At 42.9% G+C, this 26,870-nt stretch overlaps 1 protein-coding gene across 2 annotated transcripts; it reads right to left on the reverse strand.

The window, feature by feature from the left end:
• Positions 1 to 1,057: 1,057 nt before the first annotated feature.
• RPS4Y1 (ribosomal protein S4 Y-linked 1) lies at positions 1,058 to 26,382 on the reverse strand. 2 transcript variants are annotated; one of them, XM_032756522.2, is made up of 7 exons: positions 26,307 to 26,382; positions 25,693 to 25,770; positions 23,686 to 23,866; positions 22,212 to 22,309; positions 13,354 to 13,525; positions 2,747 to 2,904; positions 1,058 to 1,212 (listed from the first exon to the last, which is right to left on the reverse strand). In XM_032756522.2, exons 1-7 carry the CDS (start codon positions 26,307 to 26,309, stop codon positions 1,111 to 1,113), a joined length of 792 nt encoding a protein of 263 aa, XP_032612413.1. In that variant the 5' UTR covers positions 26,310 to 26,382; the 3' UTR covers positions 1,058 to 1,110. The 2 variants fall into 2 exon arrangements, with proteins under 2 accessions (XP_032612413.1, XP_032612412.1); XM_032756521.2 differs by lacking the exon at positions 26,307 to 26,382 and adding an exon at positions 25,962 to 26,260.
• Between the last annotated feature and the right edge of the window lie 488 nt (positions 26,383 to 26,870).

The following is a 26,870-nucleotide window of genomic DNA, read 5'->3' on the forward strand; positions in this document are numbered from 1 at the left end:
CTCACGACCCACCAAATGTCAATCCTAATATACCTGTAACACAAAAGAGCTGATACATTCCCCTTGGTTCCCACATTCCAGGCAATGAGGAAAGAAGCCCTGCAGTACTCTGGGGAGCCAAGACCTGGGAGCTCCCTGAGCCAGGGATGTGGGCTCCCCATTTGAGACTGTGCAGTTCCTGGCATCTCCAAGCTTCTGAGTGCTATCGTGTTCCCCAGAGCCAACTGTGGAAGCTGTTGTGGTACACCTGGTCCGGCTGCAGCAGCCAGCATGTGTGACTGCACAGTGGCCAGACCCCATGCTCGTTCACACACCCCTCACTGCTCCATGCCTGGCTTGCCCTTGGCAGGCGTGGGATCCAGGCTAGTGTTATACACCAAGCACAGCCAGTGATGCCAAGTGGGCAGAACGAGCCCAGCAGGCAAGCAAAACTCAGGCAAAGGCACCACCAGCCATAGAAGTTTCTGTAAGAAAAGCAATATCCAAAGATCCTACAAATATGACATTAAAGTGACAATCCATGAGAATAAGAGGTTATTCTAATGGGCCCTTAAGTGGAGAACCATTCCTGACTGGGTCAAAGAAAGACCAAAGACTTTGTATATGAGGGACCTGACCTGCCACAGCTGGCTTTGAACAAGATGGAGAAATGGGACATTTAGGCAAAGAAGCCACATGGCCTCCAGAAGCTAAGAAAAGATCTCAGATTGCCAGTCAGCAAGGAAAAAGGGATCTCAGTCCTACAGCCACAGGATTTAATTTCTGTCAATAATGTGAACAAGCAAGGAAACTAACACCGTCCCCGATAGCTTCCACAAAAGAATGCCGCCCTTTCCGAAATGTCATATGCTTTTTGTACTTCCTTTTGTAATGCTACTCCATCGACTCTGCCCACAGAGATGGTGTGGGTAACATGTATGAGGGAAGCAAAGGTTTATTTACTGGAGAGTCAGAGGAAGTATAGGTGGTATTCCTAGACATCTTAAGACAGTGCCAAACTCATGAGCAAATTCAAACCCTACTATTATCCAAAAGGGGGAAAAATACATTAGGAAACGAGAATTCACTGTTTATTTGTGCAAAGAAAAAAAGATATGCTGCTACTGCAATTTAGCCACTGCTCTGTTTGGTGGCCAGCCTCTTGTCTCTCTCTTCAGCAATAGTAAGTCGAATGCCCTTTCCCCTGGGCAGGGAAATCCAAGGTTTACTGCCCTGCAATAGAGAAGGAGATAAAAATAAGTACAGAAAGAAAGGGAGGAGAGAAAAACATTCCACCAACACACACACCCCATACCTTCCTTTACATTAATAGCCAGCTAACAGAACACCACCCAACAAAATTTAAAACAAAATAAACACTTCCTTATACATGTCTCCTGAGAAGTTATCTGCCTCTCACAGTCCATCCCACTCCTCACTGCTTAGCTGCTAAATAAAGGCCTTCCTGCTTCTATTTTATGTGAAGCAACCAGCCAACAAGTTTTTCATAAGCATTTTTAAAGGCAAGGCCACTGACTTCAGGTTCTCATAGTTTTGAAGCTGTGACCTGTCAGCACCCTATCACCAGCTTTACAGAACTTTTACATGCATTTACTCACTTCCCTGATCCTCTGCTTTCAAAGGTATAAACTGAGGTTTCATAATTCAATACTGAGAAGAGGAATGGCCCAACTATAGAGCTTCTGAATGGCACAGCCAAAAAAACAACAGCAGGCTTCGCCTCTGTACCACTTCTCTCAAATATCCTAAGGACTGCCAGGGTACAAGTCAAAGATGCTGCTCCTAGGGCTGAACAGCTTAATGAAAAGCTTTTCAACTGGCCGGGCATGGTGGCTCATGCTTGTAATCCCTGCACTTTGGGAGGCCAAGGTGGGTGGATCACCAGGTCAGGAGATCGAGACCATCCTGGCTAACATGGTGAAACCCCGTCTCTACTAAAAATACAAAAAGAAATTAGCCAGGTGTGGTGGCGGGTGCCTGTAGTCCTAGCTACTTGGGAGGCTGAGGCAGCAGAATGGCGTGAACCCAGGAGGTGGAGCTTGCAGTGAGCTGAGACTGCGCCACCACACTCCAACCTGGGCGACAGAGCGAGACTCCGTCTCGAAGAAAAAAAAAAAAAAGGCTTTTCGATTATGTCCCTTGCCCTTTCCTTAAGTCTTGGGGCAACTGACTCCCATGTAAGGATACTGCATGATTTCAGAGGTGCTCCTTCATTGAAAAGGTCTCAAAAGATCCCAGAGCAAGATCATCTTGAACAAGTAAAGGAAACTAACAAGTGTTACGTGCCTTGTAAATGCCCTTATTCTCAAATTAGCAACTCACTCATAGCCCCCTTGCATCAATCTCCATCAACTACATGTTCACTGATGAACTATAAGATGGAGTCTCAGAGGGGTTTAGCAGACTCACTTACAAAAAATAAGGGGGCATAGCACTACCAGGATTGGAGCCAGTGACCTTAATCCAGCCCATACCAGTGGTGTAGCCCTGCAAAAGTTGCAAGGCTGAGTTTAACTTAATTTACTGCATGACACTGCTGGCTTCTCACACAGACCATCTGAAGAGGCAGGTGCAAGGCTCTAGATCTAATCTTGTTTCTTCTCAGAGGTTCTAAATACAGAGCTTGCTGCACTCTGTGAACCTTAACACCGGAAGAAGAACAGACAAACGCCAGTAGTGGATGCAGGTCTTTATGCTTTTTAGGATGAGTCTTCTTAGAAAGAAGTAAAGAGAGTGTAAGTCTTACATTGCCAATAACAAAAATGTTGGAAAGCCTCGTGGCAAAGCTGTTGCCATTGGCATCCGTCACATGCACCACATCAAAAGAACCAGGATGTCTTTCCCTGTTGGTGATCACACCAACACGACCGAGGTTGGCTCCACCAATCACCATACACAAATTGCCTAGAGGGAAAGGAAAACAAACAGGAGAGGAGTCATTTTAAAACCAGACAGGGGCCTGCTGCCTTTAAAACCAATTAACACACACAGGCTCAAGGAGCATCATCCCCAAATTGTAATTTCAAGAACTCTTGTCACTGTAAACGAATGCTATTTCTGAATTAGACTGCAGTCAGCATTTAAAGGCAGGCCTCTAAGGATTTTTCAAATCATAAGCTTTCCCTGCATTGTTTGTCCAACAATAATTCTTCAAAGGTTGAATAAATAATCATTTTGGGGTTGACAAAGATGGCAAGGAACAGCACTGGGTAGGGTGGATGGGTAGAGAGATAAGGAGGATGACTGAGAGGGAGAGAGAACTGCAGAAATTCAGGCTATGAGAAAGACTAGACAATAATGAAAGGCCTTCAACTGGACAGCTAGCTAATCCAGTCTTTTGATGGGGAATCTTCCAATGTTCCAAGGGCTCTCAGGGGGCCCTGGGAGGAATACATTTGTTTCAGATATCTAGAGTTATTTTTGCGGGACATAACCATCTAGTATAAGTATACTATCTAGGACACAGGCTACCTTGTCAAGGAAGTTTTACCTATCACAGAATAAGCATGTTTTAAGAAAAATTTTCCCTCAAACCACTGCTAACAAAGATTCAGCCACAAGTCCTCTTTTTTTATGTGAAAACACTTTAAAAAAAAAAGAAAAAAGGACACATCCTATTTTTTTAAAGAAGACACACCACCAAAGCCAGAGAATAAAGCCCTGTCTTAATACTAACAAAACAAAACACAAACTAGTAAGCTAGCCTAAAAAACTCCAGGATAAATTTGAAATTATAATCTATGAATCAAGGGCACAAACATACTACACTTATTGCTGTCTCAAAAACTGATGGGAAACAGAAGAACCCAACTCAGTCTGAGCATCTTAAAGATGAGACTACAGGATGCAAGAAAATTACAATTATCTCTAAGGTAAAAATTGCTCAGTCTGACAATGATCCAACAGATTTCTGCAGTTTGACCCTCTCTACCACAAACACACTGGTTGATCCAACATGCAGATTTTTAACAGAAACCCAGGGACAGCTGCATATGTGTTTTGACATGGTGACAAGCCACAGGAATTAAAAGGACCAAAGGTTTTGCCTCAACATTAGCAAGTGTACTGGAGAGTTAGAGAAATGATTTGAAAGTAATTTTGTGTAAGATGGTATGGATACCCACTAAAGTCACAAAAAAGTACCCACAGACCCCTATCTGAAAGATAACAAAATCACATAAAAGGCCCAAGATTTTGTTTCTTAGGTCAGTGTACTTGGCCAGTCCTTAGGGTCCTTGTGGCAACTACTGAGAAGACGGTAAATGAGTAGCACCTAACAACCTCAGTTACAAAGAACTTTTTTATACTATGCTTTGGTGTAGAGTTAAGGAAGATTTAGATAAAAGCACTTGCCCAGTAACAAAATGCAGGGTTTGAGTTAGCTGGTAATCAGAAGATAATCCCAAAAAAGGGGTAAGATGAAATGTCAATTAAAACTTACTATTTTGCTCAAGACTGAATTGCAGAGCCTCCTTTAAGAGAAAATCAGTACTTAGGCAAGAGTAGCAGAAATGCCTTGCAATGCTTATGTCAATTAAAAGGTGCACAAAGTTTTTTTTTAGTTCATTCTCCAGAGCCCTCATGTAGGAACACTATGGATTTAGTATGCATAGGGAAAAAAACAGAGTTAAGTAATTATGGTCAAATTCAAATTGTTAATAATAGTTCATTTGTTTGTCACTGCTTCTGAAAGTGAAGAAAGGCTACAAATTGATGAAAACATTGATTCTTTCAAGGTGTGTTAAGTTCCCATAAAAAGGCCGTGACGTTTAGAATCATACCTACTAGGGCACATTAGTAAATGGAGGTTGCAAGCTGAGACCCTTCACATGAATCACTATTTTATAATCCTTGAATGTGTCAGCTCTATTCTTTATGTCATCAGACAACTCCCAGGAAAACAGACTGAGTGCAAACTAATGTTGACTTTTGTTGTGAGATGCTCCTTTCTTTTTGATGGTCTCACAGGGACAATAGAATAGAAATCAAAGCCCCGGGTTCAGTCTCCAGGTGAAAACAGCAGACGCTTCCCATAATTAGCTGGACCCCAAAGGCAAAACCCTCACAAACACCTGAGCCCAAAACGATCCCGTCTTCCCAATGACTTAAAATCTGGAATTCACCCTGTCTGGACAGCCAGCAAGGGAATCTCAAGTCTTGATCAAGGTGATCTCATGCTGCTAAGACAGCCCAGAGGCCAGATATAAGGAAGGCAGAATCATCTTGATTGCATAGTATTCTTACTAACAGTACTTTATATGTAGTGTCTAGCATGGAAGGAACTAAGACACTGTGATAAAGAACATCACCCTCAACATAGCACAAACCAAATGCAGAACTTGGAACTGCCTTGAAAGGGTATATAAGGATAAAAGCAAAAACAAAACATAACAAAACTAACGTAAATCAACAAGAAGCCCACCTTTGCAGAGTAACCTAGTGGATTTGAAAATCAAACAAATAATGAAAAATGTGGTTACCAAAATAAAGAATGGAAAGGAATGGGTTTAATGAAATGTGTCTACAGTTGGTTGAAGAGAGAATCAGAAAAACAGAAGGTGCTGAGAACAACTGCTCATGATGCACCATGGAAAGACAAAAGGATGAAAAATGGAGAAGACTGAACGAGTGAGTCTACTGTGAAAAGCTCTAATACAAGTTAAATCCAAGTCCCAAAAACTGAAGTCAGAGGAAGGTTATGGACAAAGCAGTATGTGAAAACAAAATTTTCTACTGCAGTGGATCACAGCTAGGTATGGTGGCACACACCTGTAATCCCAGCTACTTGGGAGGCTGAAGCAGAAGAATGCTTGAACCTCAGAGGCCAGGGTTGCAGTGGGCTGAAATCATGCCACTGCACTCCAGCCTGGGTGACAGAGCAAGACTCTTGTCTTGAAAAAAAAAAAAAAAAAAAAAAAATGCCAGGCACAGTGGCTCATGCCTGTAATCCTAGCATTTTGGGAGGCCAAGGCAGGCGGATCACCTGAGGTCAGGAGTTCGACACTAGCCTGGCTAACATGATGAGAAACCCTGTCTCTACTACAAATTACAAAAATTGCCGGGCACTGTGGCTTATGCCTGTAATCCCAGCACTTTGGGAGGCTGAGGTGGGCGGATCACCTGAGGATGGGAGTTCAAGACCAGCCTGACCAACATGGAGAAATCCCATCTCTACTAAAAGTACAAAATTAGCCGGGCATGGTGACATATGCCTGTAATCCCAGCTACTTGGAGGCTGAGGCAAGAGAATCGCTTCAACCCAAAAGGCAGAGGTTGCAGTGAGTGGAGATGGCACCACTGCAGTCCAGCCTAGGCAACAAGAATGAAACCCCACCTCAAAAAAAAAAAAAAGACATACAGGGATGGGGGTGGGAACAGGATATACGTAACAGTTATTACAACAACAGAGAGGCCATAGTACCAAAGACAGGCATCAGGCAAAGCAAAAGGTTAGGGGCTTCAGAGAAGCACAGCCAAGAAAGTACACACGCAAGCCCTGAGTTGATATCCCCAAAACCTCTAGCCTGGCTGACTGGTGAAGGTCATACTCCCTGTATGAAGATACTTGGTGAAGACTGGAAGAGGTGGCTGTTTTTTTTTTTAGAAAAATGAGCCTAAAGAAATGATGATGTATGAGTTACCAACAAAGAATTCAAACTCACCATCTTAAAGATGCACATCAAACTAAGGAAACAGATACAAACAAAATTAGAAAAACAATCCATAAACAACATGAGAATTATCAACAATGTAAAGGAAACCCACAAAAAAGGATCAAACTCTGGAACTGAATACAACTGAACTGAATCTAAAAATCACAGATCCAGAAAGAATCTGCAAACTTTAAGACAGGCCACTGAAATTAACAAGGCAGAGGCACAAAAAGGAAAAAAAAAAAAAAAAAAGGTGAGCCTAAGAGAGGGAGTAGGAGACACCATCAAGAGGAACAATATACAAACTACAAGAGTCCTAGAAGGAGAAAAGACAGAAACAGAGAAAATGAGAACAGGATTTGGGGGAAAGACAAGGAGGGGCAAAAAGCCTACTAGAAAAGAATAAACTCTCAATTGTGAGAAAGAAGATGGACATACAAATTCAAGAAGCTGAACTCCAACTAGGATAAGCCCAAAGCATCAAGAGACAATATAATCAAACTATCAAGAGTCATAAAGAAAGAATCTTGGAAGCAGCAAGTAAAAAGTGACTCATCATTTACAAGGTAGCTCCTGCTAGATAAGCTATAACTCTGCAATCCAGAAGACAGTGGGATGACATATTCAAAGTGCTTAAAGGAACAAACTGTCAATCAAGTGACAATGAAAAGAGTCTATCTATAAAAGAGCCAAATATGAGTGACCATGGCCCATGACACAACCCTCAGGAGGAGGCCCTGAAAACATGTAACCAAGGTGGTCAGGGCACAGCTTGGTTTTATACATTTTAGAGAGGCATGAGGCATCAATCAAATACATTTAAGAAATACACTGGTTTGGTCAAGAAAGGGCGGGGTTGGGGGGTTATCAGGTCCAGCCTATTGGTGAATTTAAACATTTTCTAGTTGACGGTTGAGTTTGCCTGGGATTGTTAAGAAGGGAAAGGGAATGCTCAGGTTAAGATAAAAGATGATGGAGACTGAAGTTCTTCTGAAGTCTTAAAGTGGTTGCCCTTAGAGACAATAGATGACCAATGTTTCTTATTTGGATTTTAGTTTATCTCTTTAGGATTGGGAGGGTCTGGAAGAAAAAGATTTATCTATTTTAATAGAGATTCTTTACAGATGCAGATTTTTCCTCCACTCCCACAAAGAACAGCTTTGCAGGGCCATTTCAAAATATGGCAAAGAAACATGTTTTGGGGTAAAATATTTTTATTTTCTTCATTGTCTTGTAATGTTATCCCAGAGTCACACTGGAACGTAAGTCATGAAATAATAGGGTTAAATAAAACCCATCTGATGATGAGTCATGCTCATTTGTAGGGCATAACTCTCCAGATCCCTTAGATAGGGATTCGGGCAAGATAATAATCGGGGTTTAGTCCTTACAAGAATACCATAACTTTCAAAATGAAAGAAAAAAATAAGACTTTCCGAGGTAAGCAAAAGCCACTAGGCTTGCCCTACGAGAAATGCTGAAGAAAAGCCCTTCAGGATGCAACAAAAGGATGTCAGACACAAAACCATATGAAAATACAAAGTTTGGCCGGACGCGGTGGCTTATGCCCATAATTCTAGCATTTTGAGAGGCTGAGGTGAGTGGACTGCCTGAGCTCAGGAGTTCGAGACCAGCCTGGGCAACACGGTGAAACCCCCGTCTCTATTAAAATACCAAAAAATTAGCCAGGTGTGGCGGCATGTGCCTGTAGTCCCAGCCACTTGGGAGGCTGAGGCAGGAAAATTACTGGAACCCAGGAGGCGGAGGTTGCAGTGAGCTGAGATGGCACCACTGTACTCCAGCCTGGACAACACCGCGAGACGACTTCTCTTAAAAAAAAAAAAAAAGGAAAGAAAATATAAAGCTTTCTGATAAAGGTAAATATACAGACAAATAGAGAATCCTAGATCACAAAGGTGTATAAATCACTTTTAAGTCTGGTACAGAACTTGAAACACAAAAGCACATCAACAACCATAAACCAATGGTAAAAGGATACACAATAGAAAAACATTCATGTGTGCCATCAATAACAAAATTGGTCTGAGGGGATATGGAGATGCTACTGAAGGTACAGTTGAAAACAGACTGTTTTCACTTTAAGATAATTTATGTAATCCCCTTGGTAACTACAAAGAAAATAACCATGGAAGACACAAAATAAAATCAGAAAGGATTCAAAGCATTCTTTCATTTTTTGTCACTAAAAAAAGTAGAGAGCAGCGAAACACAAAAAGGCAGGTAATAAGTGAGAAAAAACAGGTATAAAATAGCTACAGAACATATTGAAAACAATTAACAACAGAGCTATACTAATTAATGCCTTCCTTAACAGTAACTATTTTGACTGTAAAACAGATTAACTCTTCACCCCAATCTAAGGACACAGACTAGCTAAATGAATAAAACCAGCCAACCAACCAATCAAGTTACAACTATACGCTGTTAACAAAAGACCAGTTTCAGATTTAAGGACACACACAGGCTGAAAGTGAAGTGCTGAAGTTGAAGTTCCAGGCAAATAGTAAGCAAAAGAAAGCAGGGCTGACCAAACTTGGGTCAGAAAAAATAGACTATAAGTCAAAAATTGTCACACAAGACAGGGCAGCTCAAAAATGCTTATGTTAAAAAAGAAGAAAGACCTCAAATGAACAGCCTAACTACATTACAAGGAACTAGAAAAAGAACAGAATAAACCCAAGGTTGGCAGAAGGAAGGAAATTAAAGACCGGAGCAGACATAAAAGAAAAAAACAGTAAGATAAAAGAAAAAAGCTAAGGGTTGATTTTTTAAAACAGAATAACAAAAACTGACAAAACTGAAGTTGAATGTGGTTGACTCACTTGGATAACACACTTCCTAATTTGAAAACAAAATACAAAATGACAGTAATCCAACAGTGTGATACTGGAATAAAAGATGGGCAAACAGACCGAAGGAAGAATAATAGAGCCCAGAAATAAACCCAAGCGTATATGGACAAATGATCTTCAACAAGGGTGCCTGGATCTCTCAACGGAGAAAAGACAGTCACTTCAACAAGTGGTGCTGGTAAAACTAGGTCCCCATGTAAAGAAACAACATGGAGAATACCTCACGTTACACCATATACAAAAAAAGCAGCTCTAAACAGATTAAACGTAAGGCCTTAAACTGTAAAGCTCCAAAGACAAACAGAGACCACAAGCTTCATGACATAAGAGATATAATTTCCCAGACATGGCACCAAAAGCAAAACCTGACAAATTTTAAAATGCCTGCCAACCAAAGTAACAATGATGCCTGAAACAATTGGTAAGGGCGAAAAGGCAACCTATGGAATGGGAAAAAACATCCACAAATCTTACATCCGATACTATCTAAAGATGTCCTACAACTCCACAATACCAGAAACAACCTAGCTAAATACTGGACAAAGGACATGAATAAGACCTTTCTCCAAAGACATACAAACACTCAGAAAGATGCTCAACATCTCTACTTATCACAGAACTCCAAATTTAAAAAAATAATAATGAGATATGACCTCATACCTACCAGGATAGCCAGGAGAAGAAAAAAAGAAAATATATAAAAAGCAAACAACAGCAAAGTGTGGGAAGGAATGTGAAGAAACTGAAATTCTTCTACACTGTTGGTAAGAATGTAAAATGGCAAGGCTGCTACAAAAAACAGGACAATGGTTTCTTAAAAATTTCAAAACTATCACATATCATCCAGAAATGCCACTTCTGAGTATGTATACAAAAACATCCAGCAGGATCTGGGAGAGCTGTCTGCACAGCTGTGTCCCCAGCAGCATTACTCACAATAGCCAAGAGGTGGAGACAACTCAAATGTCCATCCACAGAGGAATGGATAAACAAAATGTGGTATACACACACAACTGAGTATTATTCTGCCTTAGAAAGAGGAAGGAAATACTGGCCAAGTGCGGTGGCTCACGCCTGTAATCCCAGCACTTTGGGAGGCCAAAACCCCATCTCTACTAAAAATACAAAAATTAGCTGGGTGTGGTGATGGGTGCGAGAAATCTCAGCTACTCAGGAGGCTGAGGTAGGAGAATCATTCGAAACCAGGAGATGGAGGTTGCAGTGAACAGAGATAGAGTCACTGCACTCCAGCCTGGGCGACAAGAGTGAAACTGTCTTAAAAAAGGAGGAAAGAAATACTTTCACATGCCACAACATGGATGAACCCTGAGGACATCATGCCAAGCAAAGTTAACTAGTCGAAAAGGACAAACACTATCATTTCCACTTATTAAGACACCACCAGAAAGAGTCAAATTCACAGAAGCATAGTGGCATGGTAGTTGTCAGAGGCTGTAGAAAGGACAAAGTGGCAGAGTTGGTTAAAGCACATAGTGTCAGTTTAACAAGATGAAAGAGTTCTGGAGCTCTGCCACATAAGAATGTGAATATAGTTAACAACACTAATGAACTGTACACTTAAAAATGGTTAAGGTGGTAAATTTCTGACGTCTTTTTTTTTTTTTGAAACCACAGTTAAAAATTATTTAAGCATTTGAAACTAAACAAACCAAGAACTACAAAGAAACCTTTGCCCGCACTCAGTGGGTTTCTTGTTACTAGGAATGTTGGCTTTGTCATTCTGAGATTATTTTATGTAAACTCCCAGGAGTAAATGAAGTAAACTAATAAGTAATAAGCAAATAAGGAAAAAATTTAATACGAAGCATGTTTGTGTAAGACAAAGGGATATATATTTCAAATAAAGTTAGGGCCGGGGCGGTGGCTCACACGCGTATAATCCCAGCACTTTGGGGAGCCAAGGCAGGCGGATCACGAGGTCAGGAGATCGAGACCATCCTGGCTAACATGGTGAAACCCCATCTCTACTAAAAATATAAAAAATTAGCCGGGCATGGTGGCAGGCACCTGTAGTCCCAGCTACTCAGGAGGCTGAGGCAGGAAAACGGCATGAACCTGGGAGGTGGAGCTTACAGTGAGCTGAGATCGTGCCACTGCACTCCAGCCTGGGCGACAGAGCAAGACTCTATCTCAAAAAATAAAAAAAAAAAATTATTCTCGAAGTTATGCAAAAGTTTGAGAGACAAGCATAAGATGCTCCTACCTACCCACTCTCCAGCTTCGTAACATTTTTAAACTCTTGGCCGTCTTTGATTGATCTTTACCCATGCAGTCCTGTGCTGGATCACTTAGAAAGAAATGGCCAGTATCAAATCATTTGAACCTGAAATATTCTGGCAAGCCACTCGAAAATCTAAGTAACTCTGCAATGTTTCTTAAGTGTGTTCCAACATATACACAGTTTCCTTTGTCCCTTTATCCAAGTTTGTCTTGACTCTTTGACAAGAATACTTCCTGAATGTAAGTATTCCTGCTATTACTTCCTGCTATTACTAGGAGGTGCATGATGTTTGTTTATCTCTGTGGTCACACTGAAATCAAACAACAGGTTTAGGTATCACAAGCATGACACATCCTGTTTAATATCCCCTCTCTCAATGTTTTCCCCTAATGGGAAGTTCTCTCAACTTTCACAGCCAAGAAACAAACATTCTTGGCTAAAATTTTCAGGTCAACAGTAAATAACAGAAGTGCAGACAGCACAGGTACAACAAGGTCATAGTGGTCAAACAACAATCAGACAACCCTAGCCTGTGGAGTACTGAATTCAAGACAGCCAGCCTGGGCTCAAACACCAAGGCAACTGAGGACTTTGGCTAGGTCTTAAATCAGGGTCCAACTGAGGACTGTGGGGGTGCCATAAGCAGGTAAACAGGGAGGGCAGATAAGCAACAGAACAAAAGTCACTGAAGAATGGCACAAAAGGAGTTGCCATTGTTTGTTGTCCCTGACCTATTCTTTCAGTGTTTCTGCATTTCTAGAAATTTCTCTTAAAACAAGTCAGGCAAAATAATTTACCTCCTGGCCGGGCACAGTGGCTCACACTTGTAATCCCAGCACTTTGGGAGGCCAAGGCGGGCGGATCACGAGGTCAGGAGATCGAGACCACGGTGAAACCCCGTCTCTACTAAAAAATAGAAAAAAATTAGCCGGGCGCGGTGGCGGGCGCCTGTAGTCCCAGCTACTCGGAGGCTGAGGCAGGAGAATGGCGTGAACCCGGGAGGCGGAGCTTGTAGTGAGCCGAGATTGCGCCACTGCACTCCAGCCTGGGCAACAGAGCGAGACTCTGTCTTAAAATAAAAAAATAAAAAAATAATTTACTTCCTTAGCTGACCAGGTATTAGCAAGCACTTGGGTGTAAACCTGTCAGGAGTCAGAGCCTGAGGTTTAGGGAGGAGAAACAAAGCTGTAGACACATCTTTTCCTCATCACTAGCTTAAGGTTATCTGGACAACTTCAGCCCTTCACCTCAAGGAACACAGCTAAAGTTCATCGCATTTAAAACAAAGTTCCCCTCTCGTGACAAACAGAATGGACACAGAGTTTACATAGCTATGGTTTACATTCTTGAATGAGGCTGGGCTTTGGAGATAGCCCAAAGGGACATCACACCTCTACTCAACATCAAGAACCCACTGCAAACCCAAGAGAACATGATGCAATATGCTCTCTCTTAGGGAAAACCAAATGTGTTTTAGTTCTCTCTAATCATAATGGGTGTACAGACAAAATAGAAGAATAGAAAGACAGAAAAAGAGAAGACAAAGAGGGAGGTGGCAGACAACACAAGGGAAAAAAAAACTTACCTGTATCAAATTTTATAAAGTTGATTATCTTGCCAGTCCCTAAATCAATCTGCACAGTATCGTTCACCTTGATGAGAGGATCTGGGTAGCGGATGGTTCGAGCATCATGAGTCACCAGGTGAGAGATTCCCTTCACTCCCACAGTAATCTTCCTCACTTTGCACAACTTATACTATAAACACAGCAAGGAAAACCAATTCAATATGTAAACACAAAGCCAGACTAAAGCAGCCACCCAGAAATTACTTATCCCATCAATTTCCAGCATTTCCTCGGTCAGATAAAGAGTGCTCCTGGGAAAAACTACATTAACCAGTCACAGAGCTGATGACCTCCCATACTGATTTAGTAATTTAGACATCTGGGAAACCTTGCCAAGGGGGAATCTGTTTCAGAACCCTCTGGTGGCTGCTAGAAGAGTGCTCAGCTGAACTAACCTCTGGTCCTTTATCACAGGCTAAAAGCTTGTTGCCTGTGTATCTGAGAAGTAACATACAATCAACTGGTATAACATTTTTTCTTCAGGGACATATTTCTGATTGATAGTCCTCAACCGGCAACTCTGGAGCGGTGGTAACAAAGAGCCCCAGAGACAAACTTAACTCTACCACTACTAAGAACTGCTAAGCACATGTGGCTTTTGCCAGGCGCGGCAGCTCACGCCTGTAATCTCAACACTTTGGGAGGCCAAGACAGGCAGATCACCTGAGGTCGGGAGTTCAAGACCAGCCTGACCAACATGGAAAAACCCCCATCTCTACTAAAAATACAAAATTAGCCAGGGGGGTGGTGCATGCCTGTAATCCCAGCTACTCGGGAGGCTGAGGCAGGAAAGTTGCTTGAACCCGGCAGGTGCAGGTTGCAGTGAGCTGAGATTGCGCCCCTGCACTCCAGCCTGGGCAACAAGAGTGAAACTCTGTCTCAAAAAAAAAAAAAAAAAAAAAAAAATGAGGATTTTATGACCAGGTTAGGTAAAAACAGCTGTCTCGGCCAGCTACAGGCTTTCTGTACACAATGCTGCTCTTCCTCATCTCATTTTTAAATGGCACAACCCATTATCTACTTGCTTTATTTCCTTGTTTAACACTTACCACTCTGGTGTTGCTCATGACATCTACCAGCAGGAGCAGTTCAAAATGTCTCATACCAAGTACATGTATCAGTCCAAGAGTTATCCAAGCCCCAATGGTACACTATGTAATCTCAAACGAACATTATCCATTTATGGTTGCCAATGCCCATCCTACATAGCACAGGCTCCCCATGGAGTGTCACTGCTCAGAATTGACAAAGCGGGTTTTCTTTCAGCTTTGTTGGGAGAAAAAGCTTATAAAAGTTAAAAGATATTAAAAACTCCACACTTAAACTGAGTACGGTCCTCTGAAGTCTCAGGACAAATTCTGGGTAAATGTGAAAATGACAAGGACAAACACACAGTGCCAGATGACAGAAAAACCCCCTGAAAAGATGACAGAAGTACTCCAAAAACTGTACAATAAATGAACTCGACGAGCCACTTTTTTTTTTAAATCCACTGCTGCATTTCCTCTATAGATATTTCACTCTCTCCCCTATGTTTGGGCTCTCAGGACTAACTAGGTTTGCCAGCTTCTCTCTTATCACTGCTTTTAACCTGCCTAGGAGGTGTGGAAACAGACATGGTAAGTAAAGTAACCAGAGCTTGGGCTCACTCTCCTATAAAAAAGGCCCAAGTTGAAATACTGTCCCCTTAAGCTTCAGAGGTGCAAGATGGGAATAATTATTGCACACTACTACATCTAATAAGTTTATGAGATAATGGAACATAAAGGACCTGGCAAAGCAGTAAATGTCAGCTAATATTATTTCTGCTGCTACTATAGATTCAACACCACTCAAGGTGCTATGGAGATGTGAGGCTATTTAATGTAAGCCAGCAGTCCAAAAAGGTGACAAAAGACTCTATTCCACATGTGGAACTTAGGCCACATTAACTCTACCAGTTAAGGTAAATCTGGAATTCATCAGCCTGGCATATCCAAGCCCACTTATCCATGTTAAGGCCTGGATCCTATGCAGTCAATCTAATGAGAGCACTCTCTTCAAATCAAAACTTCACAGTTGACACACCCCTCCAGGCATTCTCCCGTGAGTGTTCAGTTTGTTTGCCACCACCACCTCACATTTACCACCACTACAAATAGAAACTCAAGATCATTTCCAGCTTTCCTGGCCAATGAGTTAAGCAAAGAATTGAAAGCTGCCTAGCTTCCCTGATCAGAACTGCCTACTGGACCAACCAACTGGAAACTTTAGACACTATAATTCAGAAGTCAAACATAAATGTAGAAATTGAAGAAATACCCAGATGCTGCATGCAAACATACCAATTAAAGCTCTTAAAGAAAAGTTGGAAGCACTTCAAGGGACAATTAGGCTGACTGAGCCCTTTTCTTTCAAAAGGAAAAGGAAAACCACATCCTCCTTTCTGGCTGCCCTGCCACTGTGTGTACCACCCCCAAATTAACCTTAGGAATGCCTTTGGGTCCAGAACTTGGCCCTAAGGACAATACATCAGAAACCTGCTTGCATACAAAAAGGCCACAATGTGTAAAACTTTTGTTCTACTGCCCGTCATAGTAAAGCACAGCAAGACAGAAGCCCTTTGAAAGTTTGGATGGAACTTGGAGGGAGTGAATGGTGGGCAGCAGGAGAGCAAACCAAACACAGTGCAAACCAAGGTGACTACAGGAATGGTCCCACCACCCAGGGAGGTAAGTATTTGGCCATCCGTAAACAAGTGTAATGAAGGTAATGTGAATGTGTGCAGAGGCAGGGAGGGGTTGCTGTCATTAAGATACTGAATACAACTTGGCATATTCATTTCAACCAGGTATAAATATCCCCATAAGAGAAGACAGATCCAATATACAACCAAATTCAGCAGATAAGGTTATGTACCAGAACAAAAAATCATCAAGCTATGGTGCTACAGTAAGCAAAATACTTACGTGTGATGAGGCAGAGGGACAATATGGACACAGACACAGAGTGTCCAGGGTACTGAAAGGAGGTCTTTGAGGTTCACTGAGCAGCCAAGCAGAACTGCCTCAGACAATAAATGGTATACCAAGGGCACAGAGGGTTACTAACCTGCCCAACTTCAGGGTGAATACATGTGGATGAGCTACGACTATCAAAGCCCATTCTTCTCTTTGCCCTCCACTCCAAGTGGAAAACTACCAAGCTACAGTCCATAAGTACCAAAGCAGTGGGCTAAGAATCCAGGTTTGTTTGAGTCTAGGGCAAGTAAGGCTAGATAGAGGTGCTGAGTAACCAGACAGAGAAAACACATTTTCCCCTTATACCTCCAAAAGTCCTGGGACCAAACCATAAGAAAGATTACACTACTCAGTATACATTCTGCAACCAGTGGAGCCAGACTTAAACACAATCTGTCAACTTCACTCTTCCATCCTCATTTAGAAGAGCAACTTGCACTTTACCTTTAAAATGTAGTATCCAATCATCAGTACCAATCCAGTGACCACTTACTAATGCAGTGTTACTTTAACCAAGCTAGGGCTACTAGTGGGCATTTTCAATCTCTCCAGCTCTACTCCATGCTAGATTTAAGAAACCCTCTGTCCCTGATAACCAGAGAAAGAACTCTGAAAGGCAAGCTCTAGTTCTGAAATGGCTCTACACACAGTTACTGAGGTCACTATTACTGATATCCCTATTACAATCACTGCTCTGTGTTCAGAATAAAATCTGGCCCTCTCTACCTCTGCCCCTCCAACTTCATCAAGCAAGTCTTTGCATCACGGCCTGCTGAATGCATTCCTGTCACCCAACTGTCCTCCACATTTTTTTGTATGTGACATCCTGAACCTACTTGAGTGATTCTAAAACGTTTCCATTGAAAGCTAATCCTGTCCCTTTTCCACCTTGGCTCATTAGCTCCAAATATCACAGGTAAGACAGGTCCAAGCAATTTCTATGACTGTGAACTCACAGAAGGCCTATTCACACCTCAAAGCCTACCTGCTGCCCTCCACTTTTCACATACATCCTGTCCAGTGTACTGTCTCAGCTAAGCTGAGAACAGTGCTAAGGGAGTCACAATAGTTAGCAGGTACTGCTGACAGTCAGGAGAGAGATAGCAACAACAAAATAAGTAAAAATATTTTCTTTTCCTATATCCTCCACAGACCCTTTCACTAACTAACAGTTTCTGCATGGATAGCAACAGCACCATGCTGTTCACTGCTATATCACAGCATCAAACTTGAAGCCTTGGGCCCAAAGGTCCTTTGCCTTTAACTGCACATGTGAAACACCCTCTGAAAAAAGATGGCCTCTCTCTTTAAAGGTGCCTCCAGTTCCAAGTGACCCCCCTCCATCCTATGAGATGGTTCCCTCTGGAACTGTTAACCCAAGCGTCACGATGTATGTCTGTCCTTCAAGCATCCACAGATGACTGTGAAATACAGATTACACTTGGCAACTATCTACAAGTGAGTGAAATGCCTGTAAGCATGCTAGCACATTAACAGGTAAAAGTTCTGTGTCTAATCTCTATACAGAGCTGACTGACCAGGTTTGCAGTGCTTCAAGACCAGGACTAAGGCAGGCTAAAAACTTTTGAACACTTTTATTAGCGGGAGTGCTCCTGCAACAGCCAACCTTAGCAGGCTTTCCTCACATCCACCTCAAATGACTTTATTACCTATGCACCTTCATGTAGCCAGAACAGCTCAGGATTTACATCTTAGGTCCTCTCGCTTAGTAGAGGCCCATCCTGCTAGGAAACTAGAGGTTCACTAAAGGTAAGGCTGGCCATATCATGAGGGGAACTTACAATTGAGCTAAACCTCTTACCACAAGGGTAGCCTCAACATCTGCAGAAAATCAATTATTTTTCCTTTGTCCCACAGCTGAAAAGACTGTCTTCAGATTTTAAAGATGTGACACCCCTTCTGTCCTCCAGCCCCAAGACTCCCAAAGACTGTAGGGCCCTCTGGGTCACCAATGGCAAGTGAGAAAGGCACAACAATGACAGCAAACAGGAGACTGCTCTGAGTTCAATCCTTAGTTCCTAGTACGGGGCTCAGCCTCTATGTGGTAGAGGAATCAGAGTTCAGATTGAGTCCTGCAAGCAGGCAGGCTCAAAGCCATGAAGGCAAGGATACAATGGATGAAAACAAAACAGTATAAGCTGGAGGACCCCAAACCAACTGCTTATAATAAAATGTCTGAGACAAAAGGAAATGTCTGAGAGAAAAGAAGAGGGTTGGGAGCCAGGGAAATAAAAGGTTGCTGAGCCTCGGTATTATGTAAGCCACGCATATCTAAGCAAAATGCTTAGACAGGATAGCCTCCAGAACGTGTCAGTTTCTGAGCACTCTCAGAGACAGAAGTTTGGAGAAAAACAGCCATTGAAAGGAACAAAATAATGCCTTTTGCAACAACATGGATGGACCTGGAAGCCATTATTCAAAGTGAAATAACACAGGAGTGGAAAACGAAAACCCCTATGTTCTCACGTATAAGTGGAAACTAGGCTATGAGTATGCAAAGGCATACAGAGTGATATAACGGGCTTCAAAGAGTCTGATGAGGGAGGTTAGGAGGAGGTCAGAGACTCAGACGAGGGAGGTTGGGAGGGGGGCCAGGGATAAAAATAACTACACATTAGGTTCAACGTACACTACTAAGGTGATGGGTGCACTACAATCTCTGAACTCACCACTGGATAATTCATCCATGTAATCCAAAAAACACTTGTATCCAAAAAGTTACTGAATTTTTTCAAATTTATTTTGTTTAATAGAAGAACTACAGAGAAAAAGTTTATTCTTAACTGTTGAATAGCACTCTACCACAAAAAAACCTCAACTCTGCCATCTGTCTGCTCAGCAGTCTTGACCAGTCATAATTTGTAATCACATCACCACCTACTACAATATGCCTGCCCCATTGACACCCTTTCCATACAATCTTGACTGCAAGATGAGGCCTCCCGTCATTCTCCAAAATGAATGTCAAATGTGAGGCTCCACTGAGAGCATTCTACGCTGTCCCTCTCAAACCACAGATTAACTCTTCGCTTCAAGTTTCCACTGCCCTTTGTACAACACCTACACAAACTAATATGAAATCTTTCCCAGCTGGCCTCCCTCAGAAACGAATCTAACTGCTCAGGTTCCATCTTTTCTGAAACTTAAACTTGAACTGCCTACTCCCTCCACCTGTCTTCTTCCTTGCCCACCAAAAAGGCACTAGTCTCCCCACTCATGGTCTTGATCATCTCCTTTTGCACCAGTCTCCAATTCTCTAAAACAAATGGCAAACATCACCCACTATCTTAAAAGAAACTCCCTCTTTCTGCCTCTTTCTAGCCACTGTCCCGTATCTTCTACTTTGAGAATAACTGTCACCTTTATGAGATTCAGTCTTCTCAACCTTCAAGAATGAATCCATAAACCCAAGTCTCTGGTTGGTTAGTTACTCTCTGATTTCCTCTTTTTGATTTCTTTAACCACTGTTTTCTACTTTTCAGGAAACAGAACCTGCACCACCAAGATCTTGTTCATAAACCTTCTGCAATATGAAATCTCCCTCTCCCCATGCACACCTATCACTGAACACAAGCTGCCCAATATCAATGAGGTTTCTGTGCCAACTATTCAGACAGCATCTACTGTAACTCCTTTGAGCAGTGTTTCAGTCCTCTATTTCAGTCAGCACTTACTTCTTTCTGTCTTATCATCTACTTGCAAGTTGCAAGGCAAGCTGAACCGAAAGCATTAAGATACTGTCCTTCCATCCACAACTCTCTCAAGCATCCATGTATTTCACCAAGATCTGCAGCTCCCATCTCCTTATCCTACCACCAAATATTCAATCACCCTGTTACACATGTGCTTCCTGCATACCACAGCAGGGGATGTATATTCTAAACCCCTGTCTTCTTTGCAGTCTTCCAGGTGATACTTGTGCTCTCTACCCCCACTCACAATGGGAACAGGCACTGCCTTAGTTCCCATTACTCGTGTGCAGGCTCATGATGGGCTCATCCAAAGTCTTTCTTTTTCTCCCATCCACTGTAATGGCAATCACCCACAAAAATAGACCTAATCTCCCATTCTTAAATCTAGTGACTTCCATTTCCTTGGTCTTCAACAACTAATACCAAGTTGTTAAGGGGAGAAATTATGTTTGAAATCCATCAGGCTGTTTCCCCAAGACCCGCAAAATACCACTTTTCTAGTCTTATTTTCAAAGATGGAGGGCTGTTTGGATGTTCTGTCTCTCCACTAACCTATGCTACCTGGTGGACTAATAAACTATGAAAAGAATCCCTGGTGTGTCCCCAACATAACTGACATCCCAGGAGCCTGTGATTCTCCACTGTGAACTCGCTGTGTCCTTGGCTCAAGCCAAGCTAAACTCAGTGGGGTTTGTGACAGGGAATGCTCCCTTCCAGCTGCCCAAAGAAACAACCAGCAAACAAGCTCAATCAAAACTTCCCCAAGTCTCACACCTGTTACACAAGGATAAGGCCCATACACTAACCCAGGGTAACCATTTGGCACTTCTCGCTACTATGTGATACTCTCCTGGACACAAGCTTTTCACACCCTGACTGGCCAATCTGGTAGGGCCAGCACTAGGTACTAACAAAACTCCAGTATCTCCTTGTCCCACTCCATCTCCCCCCACTTAAAAATTCACAGGGACTACCAATCTGCGTTGTCTCTTGAGATCCAAATTCCATACAAAAGCTGAAACCAGTCATCAGATTTAAGATTTCCCCTGTGCTTTCTACCTTTTAAGTACAAGAGAACCCAACACCCTGCGTGACTTAACATGCTGCATGATTCAAGGCCTAGTTCCTACCATCTAAAACAAAGCACCTCCTGTAAGAGCAATCCACAAAAGCAGAATAGACCCTGCATCAAGGGACACGACCAAATAAGTCAGAAACAACCAAACAACCAATCAATTAAGTAACTATCCAGACATGAAAACACTTGTCAATTCCTACAGGGACTCTAATGTGTTCCCCCCAGAGAAATAACAGAGAAAAAGACAAGCCGGTTAAACTAAGTGGAAACAACATCCAATGTAACACATTGTGATTCACTTACAGAATGCATCTCATATTCAGATGGCATCTGGTCACTGTAACAGTGATTGGGTTAGTGAAAAACAAAGTCACCCCATGACCCTAAATCCAGGGAAAAGAGGAATGGATGACTGAGGGGTGATCCTGGTTTCCAAAGAGGTCTTCTCTACACAGAAAAATGGAAGTTACTGTCCATACAGAAAGGAACTCCTTTGAAAGTTTCCTTGAAACTTCGGCCATTAAATCTGGGGAAGGAAGATGGAGCTTTAAGGGCTGAGGCAGACATCAGGAAGTCAATCATCTTCTATGTCTAGAAAGTGCAAGGCAGCACTACTACTAACAGTCATAGAAACCTGGCAGGAAAGCATATTATCATCATTTACAAAGAAAACAAAGACTCAAAAAAGGTTCTATGTACTGTTGCCTGCAGTTACATAATTATAGAATGACAAGACGTCTGGATTTCTACCCAGGTCTTCCTGGTTCCAATATCACAGACCTTTCCTGTACAGAAACATCTTGTCCTTCAGAGAACTGCTTACTCATATCTTGTTTCTAAAACAGTTTCATGTGGAAAATCCATTACTTTCTATCAGTGTGCACCTACAGACCTGGATTAAACAACCAGATGAACAAGTAGAGACAGGAAATATTTCCGGAATCTGGCTAAAATACCCTCTGACAACCTCAGCAACAGACCTATCTGTCTGGAAACTACAAAGCTCACTTGACTCGTGCAACGTACCTTTGCCTCTTCCACTGTGATGCGGTGAACAGCAAAACGGCCCTTGGCGTCATAGACCAGGCGGAAATGTTCACCTGTCTTCTCGATGCTGATGACATCTGATCACAAAAGGGTATAAGGAACATCATTAACACAAAGTTTCTTTTGCCTGCACAGCAGGAACACTCTATGCCAGGTTGAACCTGAGAATGTTTTAGCAGCCTAAGAGTCCCCAGCGCTTGATGGGGGGTGCTTGAATAAAACCAACCAACCCCTGCTCCTGTCCCAATACATGTTGTCCAGCAAAAGAAAGTGAATACATTTATGGCTGCTCCACCGCTTCCTACATTCTTGGGCAATGGCTGCTTGGGACTGTGTTCTTGGTTAATGCCCTCAGGATCCTCAGGAGCAAACACATATGGGCACACCCACACATACCAGGAAACCAAATGAACAAGCAGACCTCACATTTAAGCAAGCAAGACTCAAGGCTCAGCAGGCTGCCCAATCAATGTCTTGGCCCCCTTTATGCCCTCCATGACTTCACTTATCAGGAGTCCTGCCTCACTCAGGATTTGGGGTTTTGAGAAAGAAAGCAAAATGCAAAAAAAAAAAAAAAAAAGGAAGGAAAGTAAGAAAAGGAAGGTCTGTCTTTTCTAACTCAGTGGCTGGATCCTAGGAATGTCTGACCTGGAACCCCAGCCACTCGGTAGCATCCACACCTGATAAAGTAATCATCCCCCAGCGTTCTGGACAATACTAGACAAAAAGCTATATTGAGCCTTTCACCACGAAAAGGGTGAACAAAGCACTAGGTCAAAATTCTTACCTTTCCCTACCTCCCCTCTCAGTACACTTTTTCCCTAGAGGTGTGTGACCCTTCTGCCCCTCCTCTACCCTCCTCCGCCCCGACCAAGCTGTAAATCCATCCTTGGAGATCCAGAATAGTTAAGTCATCAATAAAGTGGGGAGACAGAGCCAAAACCCTGTTCACTGACAAAGATTCTCTCCTTGACCAATCATTAGTCAGTTTCCTCTGAGCCCTCCTCTTGACTAAGCTTCAACCTTGACCTATGAAGACCTCAACACTAACAAAGCTTCTAAAAGCTCAAGATGAGCCCAGTCCCCTCAAAGTGCCTGCCTGAGAAAGCTCAAGGCTGCCAAAAGAATTTACTGTTTGTTGCAGCCAACACCTAAGGACAGCTCCTCTGTCTCCCAGTCTCTGATGGGAGGGTAGGAGCCTAACTTTGATAACCCGCCAGCATGCAGCCACTGCTGGCCTCATCCCATTTACATTACCAACCCCTTTCCAGCTTTTCACTTGAGCCTTGCCACTCCTCTCCCTATCCCTCATTCTCCTTCTGAAAGGACCAGCAGTAACTTCCACAGAAATCAGAAGTTCAGTGTCCGGTTTTATCACTGGAAACATGAGAGCCCTACAGCTTGTCCTTCTCTCAACCCGTTCCTTCTTCAAAACAAAGAACTCTTTCCTTACCCATGAATCCAGCAGGGTATGTGATGTCCACTCGAACCCTGCCATCAATTTTGATGAAACGTTGCATACATATCTTCTTTACTTCATCTCCAGTCAACGCATACTTGAGTCTATTCCTGAGGAAGACAATCAGGGGAAGACATTCCCTCAGCTTGTGGGGACCTGTTGATGGACGAGGTGCCTGTAGAATACAAGGGCAGATAACCTGATCTATGAGAAGATCCACTCCTTATGTAACCAGATTGAGCAGATGATGTACCTTAGTTCTGCATAAGTTCAGCTGAACTTAACTTCTTGTGGGGAAGAGGAACACAAGGGGCCAATTATTTCATCAGTTTAGAGGTCTGTCTTGTTAGGAAGGTCATATCCCCAACCATGGAAATCCCATTTTGGGCCCCTTCCTTCCCCAAATCCAGCCTCACAACATTCTGCCCATTTTGCCCTGCCCCAAGCACCACTGCCACTCGTACTGCTTCTTCAAACTTCCCTTCAACACAACACTATATCCCATGTATCTCAAGTGTAGCTTACACTTTACCCAAAACCCTATGAAGACATATTCTACTGCTCTCTCACCATTCCAGGCTTCAAAGTTCCATCCAAGCCCTGCCAATGTTGCTGGACCACCCCGTAACACTCAATGTGCATTCTTCCTCTCTTGGCTGCCTGCCGGCTTAAGTGTCATCAAATTCACATTGCAACAAATCCTGTAACCTATACTCTTGCAGTTTCGGTGTTATACTGTCCTTTGGATATCTGCTACCAGTACCTATAAAAGTCTCAAGGTCTGTCTTGAACACCACTCCTCAATTACCTTTTAAGTTTGGATCACACAAGAATCCCTTCTAATGGAGACTGTTCTTCAAGCTGCTTCTACAGATCCCTCTTTAGCTTTGTCCCTCTTAAAACGGACTCACAATCATTAATCATTAACCGCACACTTTCATCAATGCCACAGGGAAAAGGAGAGGAGCCCACAAGACTAAGGGACCAAGTTCCCAGCAAGTCTTCTTGAAAACAGTACCTTGCTCATCCACTTAACAATAGAGAAAACAATGGCCCATCCAGGGAAGTCAGATAATAGGGGGCAGTAGCAGAGGTAGCACTTGGAAGCAGAAACTGACAGGGACAGGTTGCAAATCCAGGTCCCCAGCCAACACACCATCTATGTTCTCTCTGAAAATATCAGGACAAGGAAAACAAGTTTCTACTACTCAGTATTCAGAGTTCAAACTATACCAAGAAGAGGCCAAATCAGTTAGTTACTAAGTGCCTCCTAAATGGAAACCCTCAGGGCTAGATACAGTCTCTTACCACATTTATTCCTTCTCAAAAAAACCCTTGGCATCTTAAGCACCTCGATTCTGTCTTCTTCACACTGGCTCCTCTGTCTCAGAAGACCAAGACTTTACAGCTTCAACTACTCTCTCCCAGTGTGACCACACCATCAATGTGGAAATTGCCTAGTCTCCTTGTGAGATGCTTGCCTCCCGTGCCTCTGAGTATACTGCCCTCATCCTGCCAGGTCTTCAAGGTTCGGTTCAAGAGCCTCCAGAGTTTCTCACACAACTCCTTGCCCTTGTTTCGTGGGTTCCTGTAGCCTTTACTATTAAACCAGTAATTCGGGCTCAACGTAAAAAGCAGCTACTCCACCCTCTAAAACAAAGGGTAACTTTAAATTAAACGCATTTGATTATTAATGGGGACTCAGCGGACTGTCATTGAACTCCTTTCTTATGTGGAATTGGACACATTCATTAACCCACTCAGCTCTGGGCTCAGAAGTGCCCTCTAAAGTGGGGAGCTAAAACAGCAAAGGAACCCATCAGGACGTGACATCCTGGCCCTCTGTCGCACAGAAAAGTGCAATGACAAGTTCAGGGTGCGGGAAGTCTTTACCAACGAAAATCCCACATAACAAGCAAACACCGTCCCCAAGAAATACCACGCCACAGGTACTTGGCACGTACTCTTGACTGAAGAAGAAAAAAATGAAGTTATACTCACAAATACACCCGTTAGTTTGTCAAGCATCCAATGCTTCGGCGCTGCAACGCGCTTCAAGTGCTTCTTGGGGCCCCGGGCCTGAAAAGGACACCAAACTCAGAGAAATTCGTCTCCGCTAACAGTGAAATGTCCTCATCTTCAGCTGTAGGAACTGCTAACGGGTAATACCTGATCCAAGGAGAAAAGGTCGCCCAGCCCATACTCACGCCCCGTTTTGAACAAATATTACTTCCTGCCAGACCCCAGAAGAGACCATGCAAAGCACAGACCTTTAAAACTTCGCGGGTCTCCCTAGCATCCGTCAAGAGAGCGTCCACAGTACACTCCAAGCGAATCTGAGACTGCTTCAACGTGTGAAAATAAGTTAATCCGGGTAAAAAGCCACTGCCGGACTGCGTCAAGGATGGACTCATGCGACGGCCCCCAGGCCGAGCACAACGAGACGCACTCTTCTCAGACCTCTGCTCTCCAAATCGGGTTTCCTGAAGCAGCACCAGCAGCATTCCCACCCACCAAGTAGGGGTGACCGAAAAGTTAAACATCGCGAAGGTGGAACGGCCCTTTTTCAAATGATGGAGGTAGATATACTAGGAGTTAGGAAGTATCGGCCTTACCATAGCGAAACTCTGCGACGGAAGAGAACCTGTTCTTTTCCGGTGCAACGAAACTCCGTGGTCGTAAACCGCAGGAAGTCAGATGAGTGAGAATTTCAGTTCCGGTTTCTTATTCTTCCGCTGTAGAGTTCGCAGCCTGGAACTGAATTTGTTAGCATTTTCAGTTTCTGATACTGATTTACAGGTGTAAGTTATGCGGCAGGACTTTTTGTTGTGCCTACCCCCGTCAGGTCGGCTGAGCTGGGAGGACGCAGTTTACACTCTTAAACTTATCTTTCTCCGACCTTCAAAATATTTAGCAAAAGTCCTGAAAGAGCACGATTTAGGAGCCTTTAAAAAAATGCCAATCGTAAGAAATAACCTATATGATTCCTTGTGACTGTGACATGCTGTGATTGCAAAATCAGGATTTGTTTCAGAGACAAATCATTCCTTGTTCAGGATTGGGGTCAATTTCATAGGTTTGGGAACGTACTAAAATCGTCTGTATTGTAAACATTGAAAGGATAGGTTTTATGGCATTTGAATTTTAAGTCGAATACCTTGCTTTGGATTAGCTCGTGA

The sequence above is a fragment of the Hylobates moloch genome, unplaced genomic scaffold (assembly GCF_009828535.3).
Source record: "Hylobates moloch isolate HMO894 unplaced genomic scaffold, HMol_V3 SCAFFOLD_92, whole genome shotgun sequence".
Classification (NCBI taxonomy): domain Eukaryota; kingdom Metazoa; phylum Chordata; class Mammalia; order Primates; family Hylobatidae; genus Hylobates; species Hylobates moloch.

Coding starts and splice junctions, on each gene's coding strand:
- RPS4Y1 (XM_032756521.2), bottom strand. CDS start 26,234: ATGTTTAACTTTTCGGTCACCCCTACTTGGTGGGTGGGAATGCTGCTG. Junction 22,310..23,685: donor ATACCCTGCTGGATTCATGG/GTAAGGAAAGAG, acceptor TTTTGTGATCAG/ATGTCATCAGCATCGAGAAG. Junction 13,526..22,211: donor TCACAGTGGAAGAGGCAAAG/GTACGTTGCACG, acceptor CTGTGTTTATAG/TATAAGTTGTGCAAAGTGAG.